The sequence below is a fragment of the Acipenser ruthenus genome, chromosome 7, assembly GCF_902713425.1.
Source record: "Acipenser ruthenus chromosome 7, fAciRut3.2 maternal haplotype, whole genome shotgun sequence".
In the NCBI taxonomy this organism is placed as follows: Eukaryota; Metazoa; Chordata; class Actinopteri; order Acipenseriformes; family Acipenseridae; genus Acipenser; species Acipenser ruthenus.
Window position 1 is genome coordinate 26,368,822 of NC_081195.1, and position 27,456 is coordinate 26,396,277.

At 39.7% G+C, this 27,456-nt stretch overlaps 2 protein-coding genes across 6 annotated transcripts; both read left to right on the forward strand.

Annotated features, from left to right (window-relative positions):
- Positions 1–604: 604 nt before the first annotated feature.
- LOC117414910 (cyclin-P-like) lies at positions 605–9,564 on the forward strand. Of its 3 annotated transcripts, none has more exons than XM_034024764.2 (9): positions 605–813; positions 4,164–4,292; positions 5,009–5,096; positions 5,529–5,683; positions 6,367–6,465; positions 6,755–6,910; positions 7,192–7,350; positions 8,275–8,453; positions 8,809–9,564. In XM_034024764.2, the coding sequence occupies exons 1-9, from the start codon at positions 751–753 to the stop codon at positions 8,972–8,974; spliced, it is 1,194 nt and encodes a 397-aa protein (XP_033880655.1). In that variant the 5' UTR covers positions 605–750; the 3' UTR covers positions 8,975–9,564. The 3 variants fall into 3 exon arrangements, with proteins under 3 accessions (XP_033880655.1, XP_058882700.1, XP_058882699.1); XM_059026717.1 differs by having other exon boundaries at positions 6,367–6,459; XM_059026716.1 differs by having other exon boundaries at positions 5,012–5,096.
- Positions 9,565–10,410: 846 nt separating this feature from the next.
- LOC117416212 (uncharacterized protein C19orf47 homolog) lies at positions 10,411–24,320 on the forward strand. Of its 3 annotated transcripts, none has more exons than XM_034027292.3 (9): positions 10,411–10,519; positions 11,744–11,831; positions 12,459–12,573; positions 15,642–15,740; positions 16,975–17,056; positions 17,556–17,678; positions 20,392–20,520; positions 21,397–21,473; positions 21,976–24,320. In XM_034027292.3, exons 1-9 carry the CDS (start codon positions 10,501–10,503, stop codon positions 22,516–22,518), a joined length of 1,275 nt encoding a protein of 424 aa, XP_033883183.1. In that variant the 5' UTR covers positions 10,411–10,500; the 3' UTR covers positions 22,519–24,320. The 3 variants fall into 3 exon arrangements, with proteins under 3 accessions (XP_033883183.1, XP_033883185.1, XP_058882698.1); XM_059026715.1 differs by lacking the exon at positions 10,411–10,519 and adding an exon at positions 10,526–10,672; XM_034027294.3 differs by lacking the exon at positions 15,642–15,740.
- Positions 24,321–27,456: the final 3,136 nt, after the last annotated feature.

Sequence of the window (27,456 nt, forward strand, 5' to 3'; positions counted from 1 at the left end):
CGTCTGCTAAATAAACAAATAATAATAATAATAACTACAGGTACCAGCATGCATAGCAATGTGATTTACAAACTGAACCGCACCAAACTGTCCTGGAGCAACATGGTCACCCCAGTGTTAAACATTCTCCCGCTCTCTCTCTTAAATTCAAAGTCTAAAAATGTTTACTGGCATTTCAAGGAAAAACAGTGGCGGAGAGGCAGCCTGTGTCCTTGCATCTGAAACTAGCGTTTGGGTATGTAAACAAACTGGGTTGCCAACAAGCTCATCTTGCCCTATCGCAAAGTAAAATGAAAAAAAACATTTGTGTAAAATGTAAACAAATGACTGAGGGATACTTCAGCGTTATCATTGTGTTTATTGTTGAGTGGAGAGCGGGCTTGCTGGCAGTTTCTAATACAGAGTTGCATAAACAGTATAGTCTTTAATTTATCAATAGGGTTTGTGATTTGTGTGAAAGAAAAGTGAAAAGTGATTTTGAAAAAGAAAAACACCCCATCGTATCGGAACCCTTAAATTACTAAGATTTGTTTTCAGTGACGTATAGTTTGATTGACAGATTGTCCCTTCAATTACTTGCCATCAATTAAACCATTAAAAGCTTGATTCTTGAGTTTAGTTAAACCTGTATGGGAAAGGGGAGGTGTTAGCGTGTTGGTTTTTTTGTTTTGGCGTTCGTAAGTATCGGTACGCTTTGGAGTTGCTATTTCGCTTCGAACCGGGCAGGATTCACAGTTTTGCTGTAGCGAAATGCAAGCCATGGCACGGGCCAGTTATTGCGATGCCAGAGCAACACTCGACCTCTATAGAAAGGTAACCATAATTTAAATATATTTTGCTGTTGGGTTCAGCCGCTTTGAAAACGTCGATTAATTTACATGTAACTTTTGTATATACAGTAGCTTATCCATCCAGCGGTCACAACTTGGTTCGGCGCAAACAGTATCACTTTTGTTCCGCTTAACAGACAAAATACTGCAGTCAGAGTTCGACAATAGTTGTGGCCCAAGATTTAGCACCTAAACAGTTGCATGGTGTAGCATGTTATGCTGTTATGGTTCAATAATCATGGTATACATTTTAGCATATCATTTAAGACACAAACGATAATCACACAGGCCCGTTGTTCGCTTCCATTTTTTGGCTTCCTGGTAACTGTATTGTCGAACTGTTAATTGCTGAATATGGTAAAACAGTGTGTAGAAATCTGGATTACATTTTAGTCGTCAAGCCCCAAACCCGTATTCCCGGGAAGGTTTTGGACACGATTAGAATGTGATCTGCATACTGACCGTGCACCTCCGTTCTATTTTGGTGATTATTGTTGATCACGTGATTTTTTTTTTTTTTTTTTGAGCCGACTCAGTTAATCTCTTGGAAAAACGTTGATTGTGAAACAAGTTAAGTGTAGTTTTTTCTTCACTTGATTTAAGACTGTGATTTTGTTATATTGATAGTGTGTGTGTGTGTGTGTGTGTGTGTGTGTGTGTGTGTGTGTGTGTGTGTGTGTATATATATGTGTGTGTGTGTGTGTGTGTGTATAATATATATATATATATATATATATATATATATATATATATATATATTAGTACTGTGCAAAAGTTTTAGGCAGGTGTGAAAAAATGCTGTGAAGTAAGAATGCTTTCAAAAATAGACATGTTAATAGATTATATTTATCAATTAACTAAATGCAAAGTGAGTGAACAGAAGAGAAATCTAAATCAAATCCATATTTGGTGTGACCACCCTTTGCCTTCAAAACAGCATCAATTCTTCTAGGTACACTTGCACAAAGTCAGGGATTTTGTAGGCATAGTCAGGTGTATGATTAAACAATTATACCAAACAGGTGCTAATCAATTCAATATGTAGGTTGAAACACAATCATTAACTGAAACAGAAACAGCTGTGTAGGAGGAATAAAACTGGGTGAGGAACAGCCAAACTCAGCTAACAAGGTGAGGTTGCTGAAGACAGTTTACTGTCAAAAGTCATACACCATGGCAAGACTGAGCACAGCAACAAGACACAAGGTAGTTGCAAGGTCTCTCCCAGGCAGAAATTTCAAGGCAGACAGGGGTTTCCAGATGTGCTGTCCAAGCTCTTTTGAAGAAGCACAAAGAAACGGGCAACATTGAGGACTGTAGACGCAGTGGTCGGCCAAGGAAACTTACTGCAGCAGATGAAAGACACATCATGCTTACTTCCCTTCGCAATCGGAAGATGTCCAGCAGTGCCATCAGCTCAGAATTGGCAGAAAACAGTGGGACCCTGGTACACCCATCTACTGTCCGGAGAAGTCTGGTCAGAAGTGGCCTTCATGGAAGACTTGCGGCCAAAAAGCCATACCTCCGACGTGGAAACAAGGCCAAGCGACTCAACTATGCACGAAAACACAGGAACTGGGGTGCAGAAAAATGGCAGCAGGTGCTCTGGACTGATGAGTCAATATTTGAAATATTTGGCTGTAGCAGAAGGCAGTTTGTTTGCCGAAGGGCTGGAGAGCGGTACACGAATGAGTGTCTGCAGGCAACAGTGAAGCATGGTGGAGGTTCCTTGCAAGTTTGGGGCTGCATTTCTGCAAATGGAGTTGGGGATTTGGTCAGAATTAATGGTCTCCTCAATGCTGAGAAGTACAGGCAGATACTTATCCATCATGCAATACCATCAGGGAGGCATCCGATTGGCCCCAAATTTATTCTGCAGCATGACAACGACCCCAAACATACAGCGAAAGTCATTAAGAACTATCTTCAGCGTAAAGAAGAACAAAGAGCCCTGGAAGTGATGGTATGGCCCCCACAGAGCCCTGATCTCAACATCGAGTCTGTCTGGGATTACATGAAGAGAGAGAAGCAACTGAGGCTGCCTAAATCCACAGAAGAACTGTGGTTAGTTCTCCAAGATGTTTGGGCCAACCTACCTGCCGAGTTCCTTCAAAAACTGTGTGCAAGTGTACCTGGAAGAATTGATGCTGTTTTGAAGGCAAAGGGTGGTCACACCAAATATGGATTTGATGTAGATTTTTCTTCTGTTAACTCGCTTTGCATTTTGTTAATTGATAAATATAAACTATTAACATTGTCTTTTTTGAAAGCATTCTTACTTTTCAGCATTTTTCACACCTGCCTAAAACTTTTGTGTGTGTGTGTAATATATATATATATATATATATATATATATATATATATATATATATATATATATATATATATATATATATATATATATATAATCTATCTCTTTCTAGATATAGAGATCTCTCTCTATCTATCTCTCTCTCTCTGTCTCTCTCTCTCATATATATATATATATATATATATATATATATATATATATATATATATATATATATATATATATATATACACACACACACAGACGTGCTCAAATTTGTTGGTACCCCTCCACAAAAAACGAAGAATGCACAATTTTCTCTGAAATAACTTGAAACTGACAAAAGTAACTGGCATCCACCATTGTTTATTCCATATTTAATAGAAATCAGACTTTGCTTTTGATTTTTTATTCAACATAATATTGTAAATAATAAAACAAATGAAAATGGCATGGACAAAAATGATGGGACCGCTAACCTAATATTTTGTTGCACAACCTTTAGAGGCAATCACTACAATAGATATAGATATAGAGATCTCTCTCTCTCATATATATAAAATCTGTCTCTCTCTCATATATATAATCTCTCTCTCTCTCATATTTATATATATATATATATATATATATATATCTATATATATCTATATATATATATATCCTCTCTCTCTATAGATATAGAGATCTCTCTCTCTCATATATATATATATATATATATATATATATATATATATATATATATATATATATATATATATATATATTATATATAAAATCTCTGTCTCTCTCTCATATATATAATCTCTCTCTCTCTCTATCTCTCTATATATATCTCTCGTAATTAAGAGGAAGTAGAAAATTACTGCACCATATCTGTGGAGAATGCTGTGTGTGCAGCATTTCATTGCATATGGAAAAGACATGGAAGAAACATTGAATGTTTCATTCCGAACACCTGGACGACTCTAAACTGCTAACATTCCTAATTCAGAACCTTGGACGTTAACAGGAAACCCTACAGATCCAATTGCTTTGTTTTGTAGCCAGAAGAGAAAAGAGTACCACTGAAAAGCTGGGGCAATATCTGCCAAGTGTCCAAGGATCGGAGACAGCAGCCTGACGAGGAGGAGGAGATGAAGATCCGCAGGAAGCCGGAGATGGAGCGGAGAAAGGTAGAGGGGAGGGTTCAAGAGCCTGTAACTGTTTAAACTGTACTGGAGAATCACATAAGCTATAATGAGAAGCGCTCTGTCAGAGGTAGAGATGTTCTGCGGTCTTTTGGGACATTTTATAAGTTTGGTGTCTTAATTCAACACTTGCCTAGGTCCTTTGTGTCCTGGTTTACATTGGTACATTATGTATTGCTTAATAAATGGTGCGGATAGTGTGAGTTTAATTGCACAATTTCTAAATGCTTTTTTTAACTTTCAGTGTTTTATAGATTTTGCCAAATTTCTAAAAGGGGAAGATCAGTAAGTGTCGAAGTGTAGCTTTGCTTACTAACGAGGGTGTACAAGTTTACACACCTTGAATTATGGTGACAGAGCCACCCTCTGTCAGGTACATTTAAAACAGCAGGTTGCAGGAGATTGATGTTTAAATACATTGTGAATTGTTACAGCTGCGCGAACAACTCCTATTAGCAAGCCTGACTTAGACATGACTTCATGCTGTGATGAGAAGTGTGGTCAATTTGTTCTTTAGCAGATGTAGCAGGGGCCCGATTGTTCAAACTCCTGACTCCTAGTCAATATACCTAAACAAGGGAAGTTCTGACGCTCTGAAAGAAGCAGCATTGATTTTATGCTTTTAGAGACTGAACAATACATGTGTACCTCATCTGGAGTATCGATATTTACTTTAAGCGTTTTTTTACAACTTCCTCCAGCAGAGGCGGAGGCTGGGGATCTGTGGTGGGATCGATGATGTCACGGCAGAAATTGTGGAGACTGTAAAGATCTGCTGGAGTCAAGCAGGTACTTCTTGCTGTGTGTGCGGGAAATGGAAACATCCATTTGGGATGTGTGCATTAAATGGGCGAGCCTGGGATAGTGCTGGGTGTTCTTCATATTTACTGTGTAAGACTACGTGTGATCAGCACGTATGTGTGTGCCAATATCCTCTATGAATATTTATCACTTCATAACATACCAAAGATATTACTTGCATTACAAAAATGGAGGGGGGGATTAAATAAAATGAACGAAATTGCACAAGTGCATAGGATTTGATATGATTCGATAACTACATTTCTGCAAATATACCCTATGGTATTCCTTTAAAGGTGAAACAACTTTCATAGTAAATATTTCAATTTAGTCTGCCAATTTTAGGCTAAATTCCCATCTTGCAGACCCAGTGGTGGACCTGCTGGAGTGTCGAGCCCTGATTGCTGATTTTCCTTTCAGAGCTTTCCGACGGTGAGGAGCAGCTGAGCCGGCTGCGCGGTGTCAGCCTCGCCCCAGTGCCCCGCCCCCTGCTGAGAGCGCTGGAAGAGGCCATGGTCACACTGGGGTTGAGCTACGAGAGGGAATACTCCTGGGACATCTTCTCAGCCATGATGGTAAGGGCAGGGCGGGTTACAGGGAAGGGACTCTTCTCAGCCATGATGGTAAGGGCAGGGAGGGACTCGTCTCAGCCATGATGGTAAGGGCGGGTTACAGGAAGACTCTTCTTAGCCATGATGGTAAGGACAGAGCGGGGTTACAGGAAGAGACTCTTCTCAGCCATGATGGTAAGGGCAGGGCGGGTTACAGGAAGAGACTCTTCTCAGCCATGATGGTAAGGCCCAGAGGACTACATCACCCCTCGGACCCAAATAGTTAGAAACTGTGCACTCGGTCAACTGGGGTGCCCAAAAGAATTCCTACAAGATCCTCTTGCCTCTTAATCTGGGTTCAGTATGAATATAGGCAAAACCATTAGACTTGTCTTAATTTGCTGTCCAATGCATTTTATAATCTGTCATGACAAACTCACACTAGCCCTGCACCCAATCCTGAGTTTTAGAACGTAATTAGTTTTTAATTTTTTTTTTATTTGAGCAATCAAGCCCCTAAATAAAATGTTCCTAGCCTGTAACTGCATGACAAATTCCAAATAGTAAACCTCCAACCAAGGTGAGACTTCCTCATGCTGTGATGAGCGCAGTCAGGTCAGGGCAGATTTAGCAGGAGCCTGACTGGTTGCAGGGCTGGTGTGGGTTTCTAACCCTGCCTGGATTCATTGTGTGTTTGCTTTGTGCAGCGGAAGCAGTCAAGCTGTGCATTTAAGAGCTCCGAACTCCCCAGGGGGTTCACAAACTACATGCGGGCTATACTGGTGGACTGGCTCATACAGGTACATGTAAGTGTCCGTGCAGGCTATACTGGTGGACCGGTTCAGACTGGTACAACATTCCAAAATGAGATCTAGCTTAAAGATAAACTATTAAATTTAATAAAAAGTCACTTAATACATTAAGTGGGGATTTAGATCCATTTTTTCCATTCCTCTTATTACACCAGCATTGTTATCCAAAGAGCTAGAGAACTGCTTGTGCGTTGATGAAGAAACTTGGTAAAGACACGCATCCTAGTTTGCATGTGCGGTATACTGATGGCTCTGACCTGTGTATCCCTGTTGTCTTGTTCAGGAATCGTTCAGATGTACTGAGGAGACCCTGTACCTCTGTGTTCACCTGCTGAACAGCTCCATGCGTCTGTCAAAAGTGAACATCCCCACCTTCCAGCTCCTGGGGATGACCTGTCTCTTCGTGGCCTGCAAGAAGGAGGAGTGTCTGTTTCCAGAGGTAGGGCACGCCAGGCTGACACACTAGAGAGCCTTAAGAAACAAGCTGTAACAAAGGAAATGCTTAACTGGACTGCACACCTCAGGTGGTGAAAGGGTTAAGGTGGTAAAATTGTCCATTGACTGCTTCCCATATAGGCAATGACCTAGACAGATAACATTATCACTAAAGCTTGTTTTCAAGGGCTTTCCAACGGCAATAATTCAGGCTATAGGTTGAGTAGCCCAGCTGACCCTGGTGAGTAATGAAGTCACGGCTGTTGGTGTTGTCTTTCCTGGCAGTCGACGGAGCTCTGCTTCCTCATGGAGAACTGCTTCACCAGGAAGCAGCTGCTGAGAATGGAGCGCAAGGTTCTGACCTGCCTCAAGTTTGACCTCTCCTACTCCCAGCCCCTCCACTTCCTCTACATCGTCCACACCGTGTCCCAGTGCAGCCAGCAGGTGAGCAAGAGACGCCCCTCCCCTGATTCTTGGTGTCCAGACTGTCATTGGGACATGCCGTGATTTAATTTTAAGGTGTGTTTCTTACCTTTTTAAGGTTGTTTCAGTTAAATCAAATGATCTGCTTGACTCTACCAGATAAAATCCAAAACCATGAGGATTTAGTGTTCCTGAGGTTTCACCGCCATTATCCTGTAGGCTGAATGCAAATATCCCCTGGGATCTAAAATGCCATCTCTAAACTTTTGGAATAAAGACTTTGTCATAGGACAAAGGGCATGCTGGGACAGTTCAGCTCATAAAACCGTTGTCACAGGAGATTGGTAGACGGTGAATAAAGCAGATCTCGCCTTTACTGCACACGCGAGAAGTTCTGAAATTAAAAGGAGGGTTCATGGCACCAGTTGGCATTTTCTATCTGTGAGCTTAATCGTTGAACACCCTGTATATCAAAGTTTTTATTTTAAACTGGTTACCATAAAATTCTAAAAATATAGCTAACTGTTTTAAACTTTAAAAATGGTCAATTATTAAAAGCTACATTTTGCATAAAAATATTTAGTGAATAGTGACATAAATCACATAGTTTTAATAACACTTTTTAAAATTACATACCTTTAAATTGAATTCATACCGATACTGTGTTTTTTTTGTTCTCTTATCATTTAATCGTAGTGGGTAACTTTACCTTACTACCCTGTTTACAAAGGGGGGCAAGGTAAAGTCACATTTATAAACACACATTTATATATATATATATATATATATATATATAATAATGTATGTGCAATTATATTTGTTCATGTGTTGCCTCTTTATAAAAATAACAGCAATATGTATGACCCCTTCTCAATACAGTTGTAATATAGTCTAAACATCAATATTGAAATGTCCATGTTGCTGAGGCCCCTTGTTTGTTCAAAGGTGCTGCATCTGGCTAAGTACTTCCTGGAACTGACTCTGCTGGACATAGAATGCATTGTATGCGAGCCGGCCCAGTTAGCTGCTGCTGCCCTCTGTCTGGCAAGGAGGGTACTGCAGGAGAGGAGCTCCCCAGAGGCTGAGGAGGCCTGGACCAGAGCCGTGAGCCTTTACAGCGTCAGGTAAGAGGGGCGGGAGGTGGGAACGGGGACCCGTCATTCTACAGCACCCCCTACTGGACAGGCTGCTGTTGAGCTCAGGCGGACACCAGCAGGGCTGGTGTTTTTGTCCTTCAGGAGCCGGTAGCTCGCTGACACCCGCTGTGGAGCGCCTGGGTGTAAAGAGACGATTGGTTCGGGGATTAGAGGACATCCACTGACCTTCAGTTCACCTGCTGATGTGGGGTATTGCTGCTGTGAGGGAACATAATTGGTTATTCTAAATTGGAGTGAAAAGCCAGGGGTACAATTGGGCAAAACAACATTTTTAAGAACTTGCCAGTAATCTTGAATGCATAGTGTTTTGCCTTTGTTTCAGTGAATCGGCACTCTGCAGGATCAAGCGGTGCATGGCCAGAGCAGCCCTCCGTGCAGAAAACTCTGAGACTCAAGCCACGTTCATGAAGTACTCCATCCCCGAGAGAATGGAGGTCAGCAGCAACTCCACCGTCCTCTGCTCACGATACCTTCTGGACTGTGTGTAGCCGACCACGCCACCCTCACAGCAGTGAATAGGGTCTCCATGCAATAGCTGTCTATGTCACTGCCGGAAACAGAGATCAAATCTAGGTCATATCAAACAAGTGTCTTTAATTGTGATTTTTAAAGACTGCCAGCTTTTGAACGCAACAGATTTCAAGGAGGTCCATAAATAAATCGGATGCACAGAAAAAAGGACCACAGATTAACTTATCTTGTGAGTGAGGTCTGTGTGAAATCGGCAGTGATATAAAATCGAAATGTACTGCGCTTCTCTGCTGAAGCAAATACCCAAAATGCTGTTGGACACAGCCATGGTTTGAAGCCTCTGTTGAAAATATTGCAAATAAGTAATTAAACGAATGGCCAACAGAAGTCATTCAAATAATATATATATATAAATAGTATTTGATATTAAAAAAAAAAAAAAATAAAATTGTGGTGCAATTGTTGGATTATAATGTAAATATTTATGTTTTTAAGTTATCATTGTTGTATAACCTGCCTAGAAATAAACATTTTTTTAGAATTGTCAAAATAAAGAATATTTTATAGAATGTTATTAAAATGTAATTAAAAGAGACTTGTGTAGTCACTGATGTTTTGGTGTGGTTTGATTTTGCGGAGAAGAGTAACTAGGCTGATTCCAGGACTTGGTGACATGCTGTCAGGTTAAAATAATTAAATCTCTTAAGCCTAAAAAAGAGGGAATTTCAGTGAAGTTTATCAAATCCTAAATGTTATAGTTACCCCGAGTTACAGCTCCACATTTAGAACAGAGTAGGGTGAGAGGGCTTCAATGGAGAGGGATGTTTTTACACAGGTTATAGATGCATTGTAGGATCTAAAACAGCAACATTTAAAACAATAATTAAAAAAAAACAAAAAAAAAACTGCAGCTTTTTGTTCTTTATCACATATAGTGCTAGTCTGGCAACTTCAGCAAATCAGTAAAAGTGTTCTGAAAACAGACCTTTTCTGTGTTCATCTAATAACAGAGATGTTTTCTACAAACTCTTAGCATGGCTTTTGAAATTCTATACATGCCAACTGTCCCTATATGGCTGGGATAGTCCCGATTTCCTAGCAAGTGTCTCACGTCCAATGGATAGGAACAACGTCCCGATATTTACGTTGGAAATTCTTCAGAGCTAGTCTTGGGCGTTTGGTCTCGTGCCTTAATTTTCCCGCTCTCTCTGTCGGCTTCTGACCCTCGTGCACTGCACTGCCTGGCAGGGAATGTGTTCACACACATCATATCCAGTCATATTTCAGAAGCGTATTGTTTCCCCGCTACTGCTGTATGAGTTTGAGTAAAATGTGGGAGCCAATGGAACGTGAAGGAGTGGAGTTAGCTACACCCTTCATTTTTTAATGAAACCAGCCATAACTACTCAGGTTCAGCCTCTCCAATATCGGCTTTCTTCGGGTTTCTCCGGCTCGGCCCTGCCTCGACTTGCCCCGCCCCCCTTATCAACTCCTGGAAGTTGCGTCATCATACCGCGGACGCAGCAGCTGTTGAGAATTAAACATGGCGTCTGTGACCAACGGTGAGGAGAACTGATTGATTTTGGCAGATTTAAACTTAAACATATCTGGATAGTATTTATTTAAAGGGCCACTAGTAGTCTGCGGTGGTTAGGAGTCTAGGAATAGCGAGTCTAGCGTAGTTAAGGGAGTTTAGAGACTGCTCTGTGCCTTTGGTGAGTGGCGGTGGTTGCCGGAGTGATTGTGTCTGTATGAACTGGGTGCAGGTTTCTGCTGTTCTTGGTTAGGCCGTGTGAGATGCACGGCAGCAGCTGCCGCTTTAGAAGGAGTTTCCACTCAGAGTAACTTTCTATAAATAGTTCATTTAGGCTGCAATACCAGAATACTGTACTAGAATATGAAACACAAACCAGTCCCGGTCTCCCTGGTTTTTATCTTACGTTTGAAAGTGTTTTAATTTCGCAAAAGTCAACATTGGAGGTTATAATTAGGAATTTAAGCTGCAACTGTGTAAATGTTTACACGTTTAAAATCGGGACTGAAAGAGAATATATATATATATATATATATATATATATATATATATATATATATATAGGCCTTGAGGTTAATTAGAGAACTAAAGAGAGGTAAACTATGAATAATAATAAACCGTTTAGGTGATGGTTCTAGTAACTTTAAGCCTGACAGTAGGTGTCAAATGTAAATTAGCAGAAAACTGTATCAAAATATACTTTAGGTTTACTTTGTGTGTTTGTTTATACCGTACAGTGATACATTAAATATTGCCGACAGAAACGTTTTGAATGCCCCTTAAGTACTGAACCTAATGTGTATTAAGTGCACTATATTTAGTCTGACTGGACTAATTTGCTGCTAGCTGTAAGAAGGGGTTTAAAGCCTGGCATTTATGGATTCCAAGAAATGCACATATAACCTTACTGTATTACTGTTTGTATTTATTGTATTTCTTGCTCTTATTGTATTACTTGTATTGTAACACTCGAATGTATTTTGTATTTGCTTGCGATTGTAAGTCGCCCTGTATAAGGGCGTCTGCTAAGAAATAAATAATAATAATAATAATAATAATAATACTGTTTGACTACTAGGCTAAGGAGAAACAATTTGATTATATATCTTTGGACTATGCATACTGTTGAAGTGAGTATTTTCAAGGTGTGTGTTTGTCATCTCTAACAGGTAATGTGGAGATGCATTCGGTAAAATGTAAACCATGTTGCCCTACTAAAGCTGAGCTAAACCTTTACATGCCCTTCTCTCAGCTACATCCGAGTGGATACAGTTTTTCAAGGATGCTGGCATCCCTGCTGGTCTGGCTGTTCACTACGCAGTCTCTTTCGTTGATAACAGGTACTGTGTTAATGGATTGTAATAGTTTGATAAAGATGTCTAAAATAGTGCTTGTATGTGAGATCATTTGGTTAACATTTCTATTTATACTATGTCTGTAAAAGTTTAAACAGTAAAATAAAAATCCTAAACAGCATTTACATAGTATATGGTTAACCACAAATGTGCTATTTTATGAGGATCCTGAATTGATTTTTTGATACAGAGTTCATTATAAATAATATTTGTATGCATTGTAATCTACTGTATTAAAAGACGGTTTACAAATACCAAGTCAAATGTTTTTATTTGCAATTTGTATGATAGTTTAAACCGTAAGCAACAATTTACAGGTTTAGACTTTAATACGGGGCAGCAGTGTGGAGTAGTGGTTAGGGCTCTGGACTCTTGACCGGAGGGTCTTGGGTTCAATCCCAGGTGGGAGACACTGCTGCTGTACCTTTGAGCAAGGTACAAATAAAAACCCAACTGTATAAATGGGTAATTGTATGTAAGAAAAAAAAATGTGTAAAAAATAATGTGATATCTTGTAACAATTGTAAGTCACCCTGGATAAGGGTGTCTGCTAATAAATAATAATAATAAACGTAGATTTGCAGCCTTAATGCATTTGTCTTCTTTGTGCAGAATTCAGAAGAACATGCTGATGGACCTGAGTAAGGAGTTCATGATGGACCTGGGGATCACAGTGATCGGAGATATCATTGCCATCCTGAAACACGCCAAAGTGGTTTATAGACAGGTACAAATCCAGCTCCGGATAGGAGTACATGAAGTAGTGCATCTCACTGCATTTCAACATCAGGCTTCTCAGAAACCGCAGGCGATCGACAGCCTTTTGATCTGCTATTATTATTATTATTATTATTATTATTATTATTATTATTATTATTAGTGCTGGACGAGCATAGTATTTTCACGTTGAGATATCCGTTCAGGATTCGGACAAGTATCACAGCCATTATATGTAACACAAATATTCCAGAAGTAAGAAAGACCTGAACTTACCAGTGAATTAACTTACCAAACTTAACAAACCAAAGGATGCCATACATTAGTTAAGGTTAAAAAAAAATTCTTGTGTGTATTTCAGGTAAAAACATGATGCGTCGACCAACGCATTTTTTATCCCTGCAATTGTGTCTTCACAATAAACAAAGTGGCCATAGCACATTTTCATAAAGTAATAACATTATTTTTTAACTTTAATAAACGCGCCAAATAAAATAAATGGAAAAGGGTGTGTTGTACAGTGAAGAAAAACAGTATATACTCAACCCTTTCATGAAAGAAAACATTGATCACACCCTGATTAACTTGCTTCCCAAATCTGAAGCAGAAACCAGGAACTTCACATGTATGTAGAAATCTCTGTTTGGCAGCTAGTGCGTGCACAGACTAATCTGGACTCTAAAATGTGTTTTCACAGCCATAAGTAAATAGGGGATCAAGAGTGGCTGTGTTGATTTTTCTGTTTTTAAAATATTATTATTTATTATTATTATTATTATTATTATTATTATTATTTTTATTATTATTATTTGTATTTTTTTTACATTATTAATGTAACAAAATCATAGTTTTGGGAGAAAAAAACTAAAGTGAACTTGTTTCACAATCAACGCTTTTCCAAGAGTTTATTTAACTGAGTTGGTTAAAAAAAAAAAAAAAAAGAACACATGATCAAAAATAACCCCCAAAAACGATGAGCCCATACATACGGAACGGAGGTGCACGGTCAGTATGCAGATCACATTCTAATCGTGTCCAAAACCTTCCCGGGAATACGGGTTTGGGGCTTGATGACTAAAATGTAATCCAGATTCCTACACACTGTTTTACCATATTCAGCAATTAACAGTTCGACAATACAGATACCAGGAAGCCAAAAAATGGAAGCGAACAACGGGCCTGTGTGAATAGCGTTTGTGTCTTAAATGATATGCTAAAATGTATACCATGATTATTGAACCATAACAGCATAACATGCTACACCATGCAACTGTTTAGGTGCTAAATCTTGGGATGGTGTTGGTTTTATTTTTCTTGCACTGTGTTGGTGAAACAACAGTTAATAAAACAAACACAATAAACCTAGCTCTCAGCTGGAGCACTAACTAACAGTACTTTGTGTGGAACAAACACTAGATCTTTTACTGAAGTTTTGGTTTCTTTTTGTTACTTCTACTTCCTTCCTCTATACCTCCATCACAAAGCTATCGGCTAAGCCATTTCTATCGAGGTGTCATTAACTTTAACAAGCAGTTAACCAATTGAGTGTTATCCATAATTCGTTAAGGAAAGCAACTGTGGATTTTTCGTGGGCGTGCCTCCGGTCAAGAGTCTAGAGCCCTAACCACTACTCTACACTGCTACCCCATACAGGAACTTGTGACATCTAGTGGTCAACCCATTACACTGCAGCCAGGGAACAAGCTCTTATCATTCTCATACTAAGTTTGATTCTGCACCACAGTAATCATATCGGTCCGCTTATAAGAATCAACCACTTCTAAGAATCAAAACACCCGGGACGGATGTGATTCGTATAAACTGACTGCACTGTGTGTGTGTCTATCGATCGATCGTACTTTAATGGTTAAATCCCCCAGGAATCCCTCCATGTTTGCATGGGAAAAAAAAAGTTTATTTTTAAATTGCCAAAATGTTTTCAAAGAATATGTTATGCGCCGCAAGACTAATTCACGTGATTGAACCAGTTGTTTTTAGTACCGGTATAGTAGTCCCCCAGTTAAACACTTTGAAAAACAAGCAAAGAAATAATGTATACCAGGTCACATTTCTCATGACTAATCTGAAAGTGGTGCCAAACAAACGAACACATTGAATAGCAATGTGACTAACAGCTCAGATGTGCCCCTGGCATGTGGATTTTATAGCACTGAGCTCGTTCTGTGGAGTGCTATTTTATGTTTTTGCCAATTAAAAGTTAAAGAATAATGAAAATCCTTGAAAAATGCACGTTAGGAGTTTGTTCTGGGACCGATGAAACCAAACAGGACTGATCTTTCTGATCAGTTTAGGTGGCAGATGGAAACGTAGCGAACACTCCAGTGTTTTGTTTCAGTGTTATTCTAATAATAGAGTAATCGCCACACGGTCTCTGAGGCTCTGCTGTTTGACATGCACTGGAAAGCATCTACATATTTCAAATGCATCTTTAGGTCATGACTGAAACAAAATCTTGTATGATTCAGAGTACAGTTGTGTGAAAACTCTTGAGGTCCAAATTATCAATCTGTTTAAAAACAGCTGCACTTCTGAGCCATAGTCAGACATGCATGTGGCTCTGAGATGACATATGTTAGACTTAACTTCAGCAAATCTAAACTTTAGATTTTATGAAATGTATTGTTTAAGTTTTTTAATTGTTTATAAAGCGATTTTTAAAGAATACTGGTGTAGGGAAATATATTTATTCCTGTGCTTAACCCAAAGAAACAGAATCACCAGATTTCAATCCTGATGGTTTTAAATGTCTTTGTGTTCTCTTTACTGTAATGTTTAATGCACAGGTAAAGTGTAATTGATTTCCTAAATCTGCTGTTTGGATACCGCCTAGCACCAAAAGCCCCTGTACGTCCTGCATCTTTTTAACTTGGATGTCTGAACGGAAGAAGGCCATTTTTTCTATTGGAATCACTGTTTGTCACTGAAGCGATCTTTGTTTTTAAAAAGGCAATAAGATGTGTTTCAGCAAATGGTGGAGTTCCCCTTGAAATGTGTTTTTCTCACTTCACTTCCACCGGATAATTATGTTCTGTACTTTTTTGGAATTGTTTTGTGAAGATGAAAAGCGCAGATTGGAACTCTCCTCCTTCTCCTCCTACTCGACCCAGCATGGAATCCAGGACTGGAGGCACTTTCAGGAAGAGAGACCCTGCAGATGTAAGTGCCGTCAGAATTACCCTTCATCTTGTATTTCACATTCTGACCTTTTGTGTTTCATTGTCGTGGGGGGGGAGAAACCCATACATGCTTTTGAACTGTAACAACATGTTACATATAATAGGACCCTATATATACACTTCCCAATACAATTACTTCCTTCTTCCTGGGCATAGAGAAACGGGGCATATGAGCTGTACACAAAGCTGCTGTGTGGCCAGATGAAGACTGGTGAAAGAGATGGACTGCACAGGTTTACAAACCTCTCTTTAGAAGTCCTGTACAGCTGGCGTTGTGTCTTTCAAAGCATGGACTGAGAAATCTTCAGGAGGCTTCAGATGGTTACCACCCTGCTGTGCTGCATCAACCAGCCCAAGAAGAGAGCCTCTCCCAGGCTGCTGCTACAACGCAGGCCCTCTGGAACTTCATCCCCTCCCAGCTTGCCCCAAAGTCTCCTCTGTGCACCACTCTAGTCAGCTGGTGTTAACTGCTCAGGAAGTCATGTGGTGGCATCAAAGCTACCTTTTCCACTTAGATTGCAGGACTATTGTTACGTGAGACAGAAGGACTACACTTTGTAGCAGCAACCCAGGACATCACAATAGAATATATGTTACTGATAAGGAGGAGTCACTCGTGTCAAGTAACAGCAGAGAGATTGAGATTGGTAGTAGTGTGTGCACTCTCCTATCCAAAAACTGTTGTTCAGACAGATCAATAAATGCAGTGACCCACTGCGACCCCTTGTTCATAAAATACCTTGGCATCTTGATGATCTTCTCTTCTAGTGTGTGCGTATACTGAAGATCTTAATGAAAAAATCTGCTTTCCATGTGCAATGGTGTTACCCATGCAGAACGACAGGATGGCATTCCTTCATTTTACTCCTGAGTTTCTGCAACAGCCAATAGTTAATGCATTCCAAGACAATGCATGACATTCTGGGGTATTGCTGCATTTCTAAGATTAAAATATTTTCAATGCATTTGAAAAGGAGATATCTTTTCATGGATACCAAAAAAAGTTATGGGGTGGGCAGCAGACCCCATTTGTTCTACACTTATAAATGTGTCTCACTACTAGTTAAAGGCTGTTGCACATCATGTAAGATTTATGAGGCTCAGCCCTGTGGTGGAACATAGATCCACCCAGTGCATCTAGCAGGCTTTGCTTTGTTAGCACCTGGGTATTTCACACTCAAATTAACAAAAGGCTTTTCTTTTCCTTTGTACAGGATATGTGTAAAATGGCAACTGAGGCAATATCATCGGGTCAAACAACCATTCAGGCAGAACTCAGAAGAAATGCCAACACCCGTGAGTAATTTTCTGTTTTGGAAGAAAGGACTGCATTGTGTGACTAGTATCCTGTAGTGGGTGTTCTATTCAGGATACAACTCTGTTTGTAGATCTGACTACATCTGTTAAGAATGAACTAAGGGGGTCTCGCAAGCAAAAAAAACAAAAAAAAAAATTCGAGAGGATGTTTAAGTATGTAACAGTAGAATAACAGGCCCTGTTTTATGTCTTTACTCTCAAGTTGATCATTTGAGTTACCCATGAAGAGCTGTTGTGTGTTCAGTTTATGCCAAGCATAATTAGCCATTTACTCATGGTGATAGATTTCATTAAAGCATTTCCTATCCCCCCACACCCGCCCAGCTGCTGTTGCGTGGGGAATTCAAAGCTTGGTAATTCATAGCAATTGAAACATGATAAATAAACTCCCACACGCACAGTATAAATTCTATTTAGAACTAGCGCTCCTGTTCCCCACATCTTGGTGTTTCTCATCTGTGTGATTCTTGTCTTGCAGCTGCGACCCGGATGATCGCAAACAGTCTGAGCCAAGACTCTCCCCCACCCACCCCCGTCAGGAAACCCGACAACAGACTGTCCGTCACCGTGTCCAATAAGCAGGCCAAAGCGGGTATGCCAGGTGGGTGCTGTACTACACACTGGCCTTTTAAAATACATTATTTTTTTCTTATTTCTTTCATTGTGTTTTGAGTTTAGTGGTCCAGAAAAGTAAGGGACAATTCATGCACAAAAAAGAAGGGAATACTGAGAAGCAAAACCGTGAAAAACAAACTGCATACCAGCTGGAAAAAGTATTGCTCTTCACTTTATAGACTATCAGAGCTTCACAGATACGAGACATTACTATTCAGGATTTTTTTTTGGCTGCCCATAATCAGGGCCCCGATTTTATCGCGTTTCCTTAAAGCAATTACGTTTCAAGAAAAGCACATTTTTCGCATTTTTTCGTTGTACTCTTTGTAACTGTTTTTTTTACTACCAAAGTCTAATTTTAGTGTTGAACACTGTATAAATAAATGCAAAGTGTATAGTGTACAGAACGTACAAGAGCAGGACAGAGGCAAAAAAATAAATAAGGCAGCATTAAACATTCTTTGCACACTGATACCATCAAAACAGCACAGCCGTAAATGCATATGAAAATATGAAAGAATACAAAGATAACGGAAGACCAAAAGATCAATGAATTGGTGTCCTGGGGCACTTCCAAAGCCGCAGCTCGATATCCTCCCATTTCTTTCACAGCGTCCTTGGTATATCCAGGTAAGGAAGCCAAAAGCGAGTCGTTTCTGTCCAGTAAGTTGACAAGGTTCGGGTTCAAAAGCCTGACAGCTTTAAAAAAAACAGCAGCAGGCTGGCAGAACTTGGCAGCATGATCAGATGGTTTCTTATCTAATGCAAAGTACTGTTTAATTTTCTGCACAGAAAGCTCCAACGATTGTGTTGCATTGCCGGTATTCAAGGGTAAAGTTTGTAGTTGGTTAGTAAAAAAAGAAAGGAGATCCATTACATCATTGAAGACACTCATTACACACTGACTGGGAGAGTCACTTTTCAGAATTCTGCTACGGATGATAGTTGTCGACAATGTAGCGGACTTCACATTGAACAGACTTGGATTTTAATAATTCCGCTGTATCTTGACACATCGTGGAAGCAGAACTTTCCATTTCTATTTCTAGAAAAGCAGTTAAAAGCTCTGTGTTTTCATTGATGTATTGGACAGAATCAAACCATGTTTTCCATCGGGTAACAATTGGCTCTGGAGGTCCTGGAACCTTTTCAAGTGGCTTTCCTGTTTTTTCTGACACGTACTTTCGGTAACGCAACTTGTGCGCAGCTGATTGTTTGAAAGATTTTTTCACTGATGCAACTGTTTGGTTGGCAAAGGTAAACTTGGTCTGCCAAATGTTTCCGATAAGTGCATAGAAATGCGCTGTACATGTGACATGAATAGAGTTCACAGCCATGCCTTTGATAACAGACTCGTAACATTTATTCATATTTGCAGCATTATCAGAAACAAATGCAGCAATTCGTTCCCATTCAATACTGTACTCGCAGAGAGTTTTGACAATTAACTGCGCTATTGTTGCTCCGTCTTTTTTCTAGGAACACAGATTGTAGAAGTTTGACTGCTGGACAGTTATTCTTGTGACTGATTTTGTAAACTACGATATTCAGTACAAAGCAATCTTTGTCTGTCATTTCATCTACCAATATAGACAGCCATCCATCTTTAACAAACTTGAAAAGTTCACCTCTGAGCTTGAAAAACTTTGGGCGCGTATTGTTTCCTCCAAAAATATTTTAAAGCTAGGGTTATCTACCTTTTCTAGTGGGATATCTGCTTTTATCGGTGCTTCTGCCAGCTGAAATCTAGCCAAGTCTAACTTCACCATCTTTGGTCTGAGCAGTGAACAAACTTGAAACAATAACTTGCTTTTTTCCCGTCTCACCAGAATCAATCTGCACTAACTGCAGCCGTTTTCTTTTCAGGTGTTTTTCGCTTTTAAGATGCTTGACACAAGTGTCCTTTCTATTGTGGTCTACTGCTTTGTTACACACCGAACAAAATAATACATCATCCGATGAGTGAAACTCACCAGAAGGAAAATGTTTTTCGCGTTGTTTAGCTGAAATGCGGGATGTTGATGCACGTCTAGCTGCCATAGTTGCAGTTTAAAAAGGCGTTTTTTTTTGTTTGTTTTTTTCAGTGTTTCACTTCCCTTTAACCAGAGCTTAGCGACAGGAAGCATATAGTAAAAACGAAATGCACCCAGAAATAATGTCATAACAAGTGAGCATTCTTTTATAGGACTAAATGTTTAATTATTACATTATGTAGGGTTTTCGCAATACCCTCCCTAAAAATGAAAATTTCGTGTTTTGTCGTGATTTTTTGTGATCGCGATAGAATCGTGGCCCTACCCATAATACCTTGCCATGGGGTGCAACGCTGCAACTGCCGTGCAGAGCAAAAAGCTACAGTTGAATCTGACTTCTACATTAGTTGTGTAAAATAGTTGATCGCAATAGAATTAAATATATAATAAAAGCTTTAAAACTGCCGATCCACACACCTGTCTCTTCCTGGATAGTTCAGATAGTTGTAAAATGGTGAACAAAGCAATAATGTCCACTTAATTGATTTCCAGCCCCACAAACGAGGCGACTCCATTGCTACTGCAATCTAGAACCCTTCTGTGTGTAGGGTTTCTGAAGAGGTCTGAAAGAAGTAGGGGAGAGGGACTGTATGAAGTGGTTCACGCCCTTCTCTGTGCTGCTCAGTGCTGCCCTATATGAAGTGATTAACTCCCTGCTCTGTGCAGACGCGGGGCCCGATGTTTCGGTGAAGCGACGGCGGGTCACTGCGGAGATGGAGGGTAAATACATCATCAACATGCCGAAGGGGACCACGGAGCGAACCAAGAGGATCCTGGAGGAGCAGGCAGAGATAGGTACTGCGGGCTCAGCACACGCATGTCTGTTTGAGTAGCCGTTGAGTAAGCGGCTTCAGATGTCATTGATATTTAATATTTTATGGCTGTGTTTCTGGGTTGTGTTGCTCCAATATTACTATGATTTTTCTCTAAATCTGCCTTGATCTGGCACTGAACAGCCGCCTTCATTCCATTCAAATCATGTGACCAGCACCACATTTTTATAGAAAGATATTAGTTGAGGCACTTAGGATTCGCCAAGCTCAAAGCCAGGTAAAGGTAGGGAAACATGTTAACTATTGGTGCAACAAAACCAGAACTACTCAAAATGTATATACAAAAAAAACCCGACATTTAAAGCCACTTATGCTTTAACGATGCATATGTTGATACCTTTTGTTCAAAATACGAATGAAATGGATGTACAGCTGGTTTCAAAGACCCAGATTAATACTAGGCTTTGACTACCAAATTTTACTTCAGTTAAGGTAATCTGTAAAAGCAGCCTGTAGGTTTTGTGTATATAGAAAATACTGCTTGCATTTTGTTAAATAACCTTACATTGTACGCATCACACTGTATAATCACTATGTCTGATCTGCATATTTCACATGCATGTTTGTGACTGCCAACGTTCAACAGTTTGAAAACGTTTAAACTCTAAACTATTAGCATCCCTCACTGCTGTCTTACCTTCGGAGCTGCTACTGCTGCTACTAATCAGTAAATCCTTTCTGAAATTACATTTGACCACTTGGTGGCACTGTGCACTAAATTCAAATCCCAATCAGCCACATACCACCATCATCCACTGTAGCATTGCATGCTATGCAAAAATCCAGTGTTTCAACAGCGATCATTGCATCATGTTAATTCAGTTTATGCTCTTTGCAGAAAAGGGTATTTATCGAACCTCTGTGTTTGAGAGACTCGGAGCTGAATCCAAGGCTGATGCCACTGTGGGAAGCAAGGTAAGACATTCTTTACTGGTTCTTAAGTTGGAATATTCCTCTGGATACAGTAACATTTACAGGTTTTTAATGTTCTTTAAAACATTTTTAGGGATCTTATTCAAAATGTGTACATTATGGACTTATTGTCTAGCTGTCTGTAATTCTGTCACACACAATAACTTTTGCAAACTTTGATCATAGACTCCATGTCCTATCAGCCCTTTGCATTGAACTTGTGCGTTTCAGATAATCTGCTATAAACCACTGATGGGCCGCTTGCATGTAATTGTCAATCTGCCTCTGAAATTTGAACTACTGATATCACACTACTGATTTCTGATGCTCTACTGTACAATTTAAATACTATAATAGTCATGTGTACAACTTTGTTGAAAGTGTATGATTTGTACAGTTTACTCATGGATAAATGTTTAATATAAAGTGTAAATGTACAGCGTTGGGATCCCAAGAATGCTTTTCTTACATTTCCAAAGATGAATCCCCTTCCCTTAATTTGCAGCCCACGGGGGTGTTCAGCCGGTTGGGAGACGCGACGGGTGAGAGCAAGGAGGAGGAGGACGAGAAGGCAGTGGAGAGCGACGGGGAAGGCTCCGTGCTTCAGTACGCCGGGGTCCTGAAGAGAACAGCACAGCCTGCCAGGAAAACCCCGGCCAAGGCCAGCCCTGCTTCCCTGACCACGGCCAAGACCAGGACTGCCCTCCCGGCTCGCAGACCTGCCCTCATGGCTCGCAGACCAGCCGTCGTCACCTTGAAACGCCTGGGCAAGCCTGCCAGGGCCCTGGCAACCTGCACTGCCACAGACAAGCCAGAGCCTGCTGCCAAGGTCAGCGTGCTGCAGAGGCTGGGCAAGCCCTCCAGCCCACAACCCGACACCCAGGACAGCAGGGTGACCAGCACCAAGAGCAAAGGGTTCACCGTCACCATCAACCGGGGGCTGGGCAGCGCCAAGGTGAGCAGCAGCACCGGGGAGTGCCAGGGGGCGCAGATGGACAGTGCTGGCTCTGTCAGTGTCTTCAAGAGACTGGGCCTGAAGAACACCTGACTGCCTCGCTGCGTCCTGCGCTTTTAATAATGTTTATCAGTTTTACAGATGCCTGAGTTTTTTTATTATGAGGGGAAAAAGAAACAAAACAACATGCAACGATAAAGGTGTACCACTTTAATTTTTTACAGCAAATTTGGATTTAATGGTTCTATATATTCAATACAGTGACATGTCCATATTGTATTGTCTATTCAGCTACCCCCGTGGGAAGTTGGCTGGCTCACTATTTGAACCCATTTAACTAGTAGTAAATGGAAACCCTGACAACTAATTACAACAAACCCTGTAGTGCTGCAAGGCTCAAGTTGGCATGTAAATTTCTTTTTTTTGTTTGATTTTTCCCAATTGTGGTGGTCTGATTTTTTTATAAATTTGCATTGTCAAGTGTCTTACACAACGTGGTATTTAAGAGGCTGTAAAAATGTGTTTTGGAATCTCACCATAAGCTGCAATGAGAGTGGCTCATCAAATTGTCGTGTATGTAAAACATCACTAACTCTGAAAACATTGGCACGGATTTCATAACCCCATCAGTTTCAAGACCGCATTTAAGCGATGTAAGCCAGTCCAGATTTTCTGTCAACCTTAAGTGATTTAAAGGTTTTGATCCTGATTTAAAATAATAAAAAAAAACATGACATGTTTGGTTTTTCTAGAGTTTATATAATGGGTGATTAAAATATCCCTGGACAAATGGACAGGTTTGAACAGTACTTAATTCTGTGTTCATCCTGTATGTTCGACCAGTTGTCTGGTGGTTTCTGAATCCCCCTCTACTGCCCTAAGTGCTCAAGTGAGTATTTAAACAGTGATGAACTTACTGTCATGCTTCGCTGTCAGTTGAATCTTATGACTTCCACTGTCTGAAGGCATTTCTGTAGCTTCTTCCACATCTGAAGCACACATTGTGCATTCGGAGATGCTCGCTGAGAGCTGTGCACCCTGCACGTACTCTGCAATTACTTGTGCATCAGGCACTAGAGCTGTAGTGGTCTGCTGTTTTGAATGACGTTAGTTTTTCCGAAATGCAGGTCTGCAGTTTTAAATAGTTAATAGTAAGTGGTGGCTCATCACCAGAACCTTGCTAAAAGGGTTGCCTCTTTGCAATGACCTTGGAGAGGCGTAGGTGTATACAGTACATGCAGTCATATTTCTTTTTATTTATAGTGTTTGTCTCTTGAACAAACGTGTCTTGTTACAAGAAAGTAATTCCACGGATGTCTTGAATCACTCTGTTTATCTCGGAGGGAAGTCTCCTGTCTGCTCTGCTGTTGCTGCTTGTGTGTTTGTGAAGAGGAGCTGGAGTTCATGGGAGTGGTTAATTTTCATTGTTTTTCTCTAGAAGTGACCCTGGGAGTTTGTTCTTGTAACAGAGCTGGGAGCCCAGACTATTCACATTAACACAGTGCTGGGGCAAGTATTGGAACAAACACCTGTGAAATATAAATAGGCTAAAATGATCACATTCACCATTTTCAAACATAATGGAAACACTTTACATTAAAAAATACAAGCTGTTGACTTCTCATAGAATTTGAATAACTGCTTACTTTTTCTTGAGAAATTATTTCTACTGATCAAAGTAGCCATGATTCATAATGAATTCTTGAATAATAGCTATTCCATTGGAATTCACATGGATTTGCAATTTTGTTTTATTTTAAGCTGTACCCAACATAATTTATGTACATTTGTATACCAGCTATTATCATAACATTTCTGCCCTTGTGAAGTTAGACTATTGGTACCAGGTTTTACAGGATATGTATTAAACATCTGTAATAAAATTTTTAAAAACACACCGGACATGTTTTGTTTTCGAAGGTAATTTAACTGTAAAACAATACTAGATTGTACTTCTTTGAAATGAAAGACTATTAGTCTAAATTGTAGACAAATGTTTAAAAATCAATTCCAGCACTAATAAAGGATACATTATCTGTGTAATTGCAACACAAATTGCATGTGTTGGTTACATAAAAATGTAGGCAATTTTTCTTCATCAATTTAAACACATACAATTATCTATTCTAAAGAAACCCTGAAAAGTATTATAATCGCGTAAATCTATTAATAATCGCGTTCTGAAGTTACTTAAGATAGGAACCTCAGACGATCTCCCAATCCAGGAACAGCTGCTGACTTTAGGAGACTGCTGTCATATAGGAAGGAGCACTCCTCAAACACACTAGTATTGACATCATCCTGCACTCTGCACTGCTGTCATACAGGGAGGAACGGCATCCCTCAAACACACTCAAGTATTGACATTATTCTGCTGTAGGAAGAATTGACAAGTAAATAAATGTACAAGACCCAGTTAAGACTAACTAGCTGATGTGTAATGGTTTTAATTAATTAGCACTCTTAATTATTCATTACTTCCAAACAAGCTCAAGAGCACGAGGAAACAATTGCACAATAAAACACGCAACACTTGTATCTTTTATAACTTATCAGAAGTTTGTGAATAAAATGCAGTACAAAAGTAGGAAAGAAGGTTAATATCAAAATATAAATCGGCACATTACTCTCAGTAAGCAGTACTGGTTAAGCAGAATCTCAGTGTAAATGTCAATTACAAGTGAAAGCAATGCATTCATTGTCTATTCTGTAAGACTAATTTTATTCTTGTCAGTAACTATAATAATATGAATATGCAAGCAGGAGCATTGTATAAGTAAATAAATTTAAATTCAGGTAATAATAATACTCTATTACGAAACTGTTCATTCTCTGTCCTTCAGTTGTTAAATATATATCCTTTAATTAAAATCACGGCACAAAAACATTTGAACATCCGTCTGTTTAAGGAAAATAAGATTCGGTACTCCTGATTCAAGTTCATAGATCACCTAGCAATTCTAGCTGTTGGCTGCAATTCACTTTCATGGAAAATTAAAACTAGACGCTTTTTGTAAGAACTAAATATAACACACCCTTTTTACATTACACCACTATCCACTTTTCTGCAAATATACATTTATTTAATTCCCCAAGTATAGTATCTGTAACCCTTTCTATTCTTTAGTTTAATTGGCAATACTCTGTTCGGCAGTGTTGAGCGTGCATGCCGTCTTGTAGAGCTGTGTCCCCTTTCAGCCTTTATTTAACCAAACAAATTATTCCAGTAAAATTAATTAAGGTATTGAAGTTATTTGTATTTTAATGTCCATTAAACAGTCTTTGAGTCTTTAAGTTTCTTAATCATTGGAAGTTTTCTAGATGTCATTCAGAGGTTGCAGTCCAGTTGTTAAAAGCAGTCTCCCTTTCCTCGGTCTTATTCGTTCATGTTTGGAGCTGTTGGTTAAAGATGTTATATGCGCGCTCCTTTTTTTTCTGACTTTGCTTGCTAGATGTTGATAGCAGTGTTGCCGTTCAAGATGTTAAGCCTGTTCTTCCCTTTCTCTGACTGTACAAAACTCCTTCTAAAACAAAGACAGCCTCTTCGTTGACCTTGAAGATTTCCAAACTTACAATATCTCTCATTATTCACAATAACTAGATTGAAGTAGCCGCAACACCTGGCAGTTCTAGGGAGTCAAAATTGGTTGCGCTGTGTGCCTCACTTATCGGTGTAGCTATGGTTACTGAGCTAGGCTCACTCCCTTTTACCTCTTGTATTACAATTTTGCAGCTTCAGTACAATTGAAAATAAGGTTAGAACACAAAGAATAAAAGGCTACACACCTTCTCTTTCTGGTTGTCATAGAGACTGGTCCAGCTGCCTCCAGACCTCTGTACCGATTCCTGTTATCATGTTATGTTCCTACACTGCACTCAACACTGCTGTATACAGGAAGGAAGAGCATCCCTCAAGTACACTCCAGTATTGACATCATCCTGCACTCGGCCTTGCTTCATGTCTTGAATACTGCTCATGTACAGGCATTCATAATTAATCTAGAGCTGCTGCTAATTTTTTTTTTTACATGTGTATGGGTGCTGTGTTGATTTAGTGTGACAGTTTATTACCGTTGGTTTCCTGTTACTTTATTATTATAGTTTATTAACATACACCTGCCTATTGCTTTTCTCTTATTCTGTTCGTTTCATATGTTGATGCACGTGCGTTGTGACAAGCAATAAATATTGATTTATTTATTGATTGATTCATATTGTCTGGTGGTCCACTCTGTCTCTCTGTCCACTCGCTTACTTCCCGAGGGCTGTTCTCTTAGCCGGAGACTACTGTCTTAGCCGGAGACTACTGTAGTACCTTTCTTTAAAAAAATTATACTTGTAAATTTAGTCACAAAATTAATTTAATGTGTGGCCTGACCTGGATTTGAACCCAGGATCAGAGGCAAGAGAGGCAGTGGATTAGCCTGCTACACCCCCTCACTGCATGATACACATCACCTGCATGTCATTGTGGTCACCCTGTTCATACTTAGTAGCCACAAGGTGCAGTAATTGGCATGTCATTCCTATTTTGTTAACCGTTTTCGTCAGCTTATCCTGTTGACTGGAGAAGGAGGTCAGCTGTCAAGTGAACCATCATAAACTAGGAGCTCTCAGCCAAAGGGATGAGCAGAGGCAGCAATTTGAGAGGAATTACAGTCTGGAGTCTGACACATGCTGAAGCCAACAGAAAAATCCTCTCAAATAATTAATGCTTTGTAAAAAAAAAAAAAAAAAATAGCAAAGTGTCATCGTTACCACAGTAGGATCTCAAAATCATTGCGCTGCTCCATAGAAACATCAGCAAGCCTAATAATCCTGGTGGATTGTTTAGAAGACAGATGATGACCTTAGAAGGACCTCTGATGTTTTTCAGCTATAGTTTGATTCCAGATAGAGAACAGAGTAAAGTTTTGTATTTTATAACGTACATTACAATTTAGTCTTCAATTATTTTACCCCTGTTTTCCACCCCAATTATGTTCTCTCACTGCAGCAATTTCCCACAACAGCTCAGGAGAACTGAAGGTC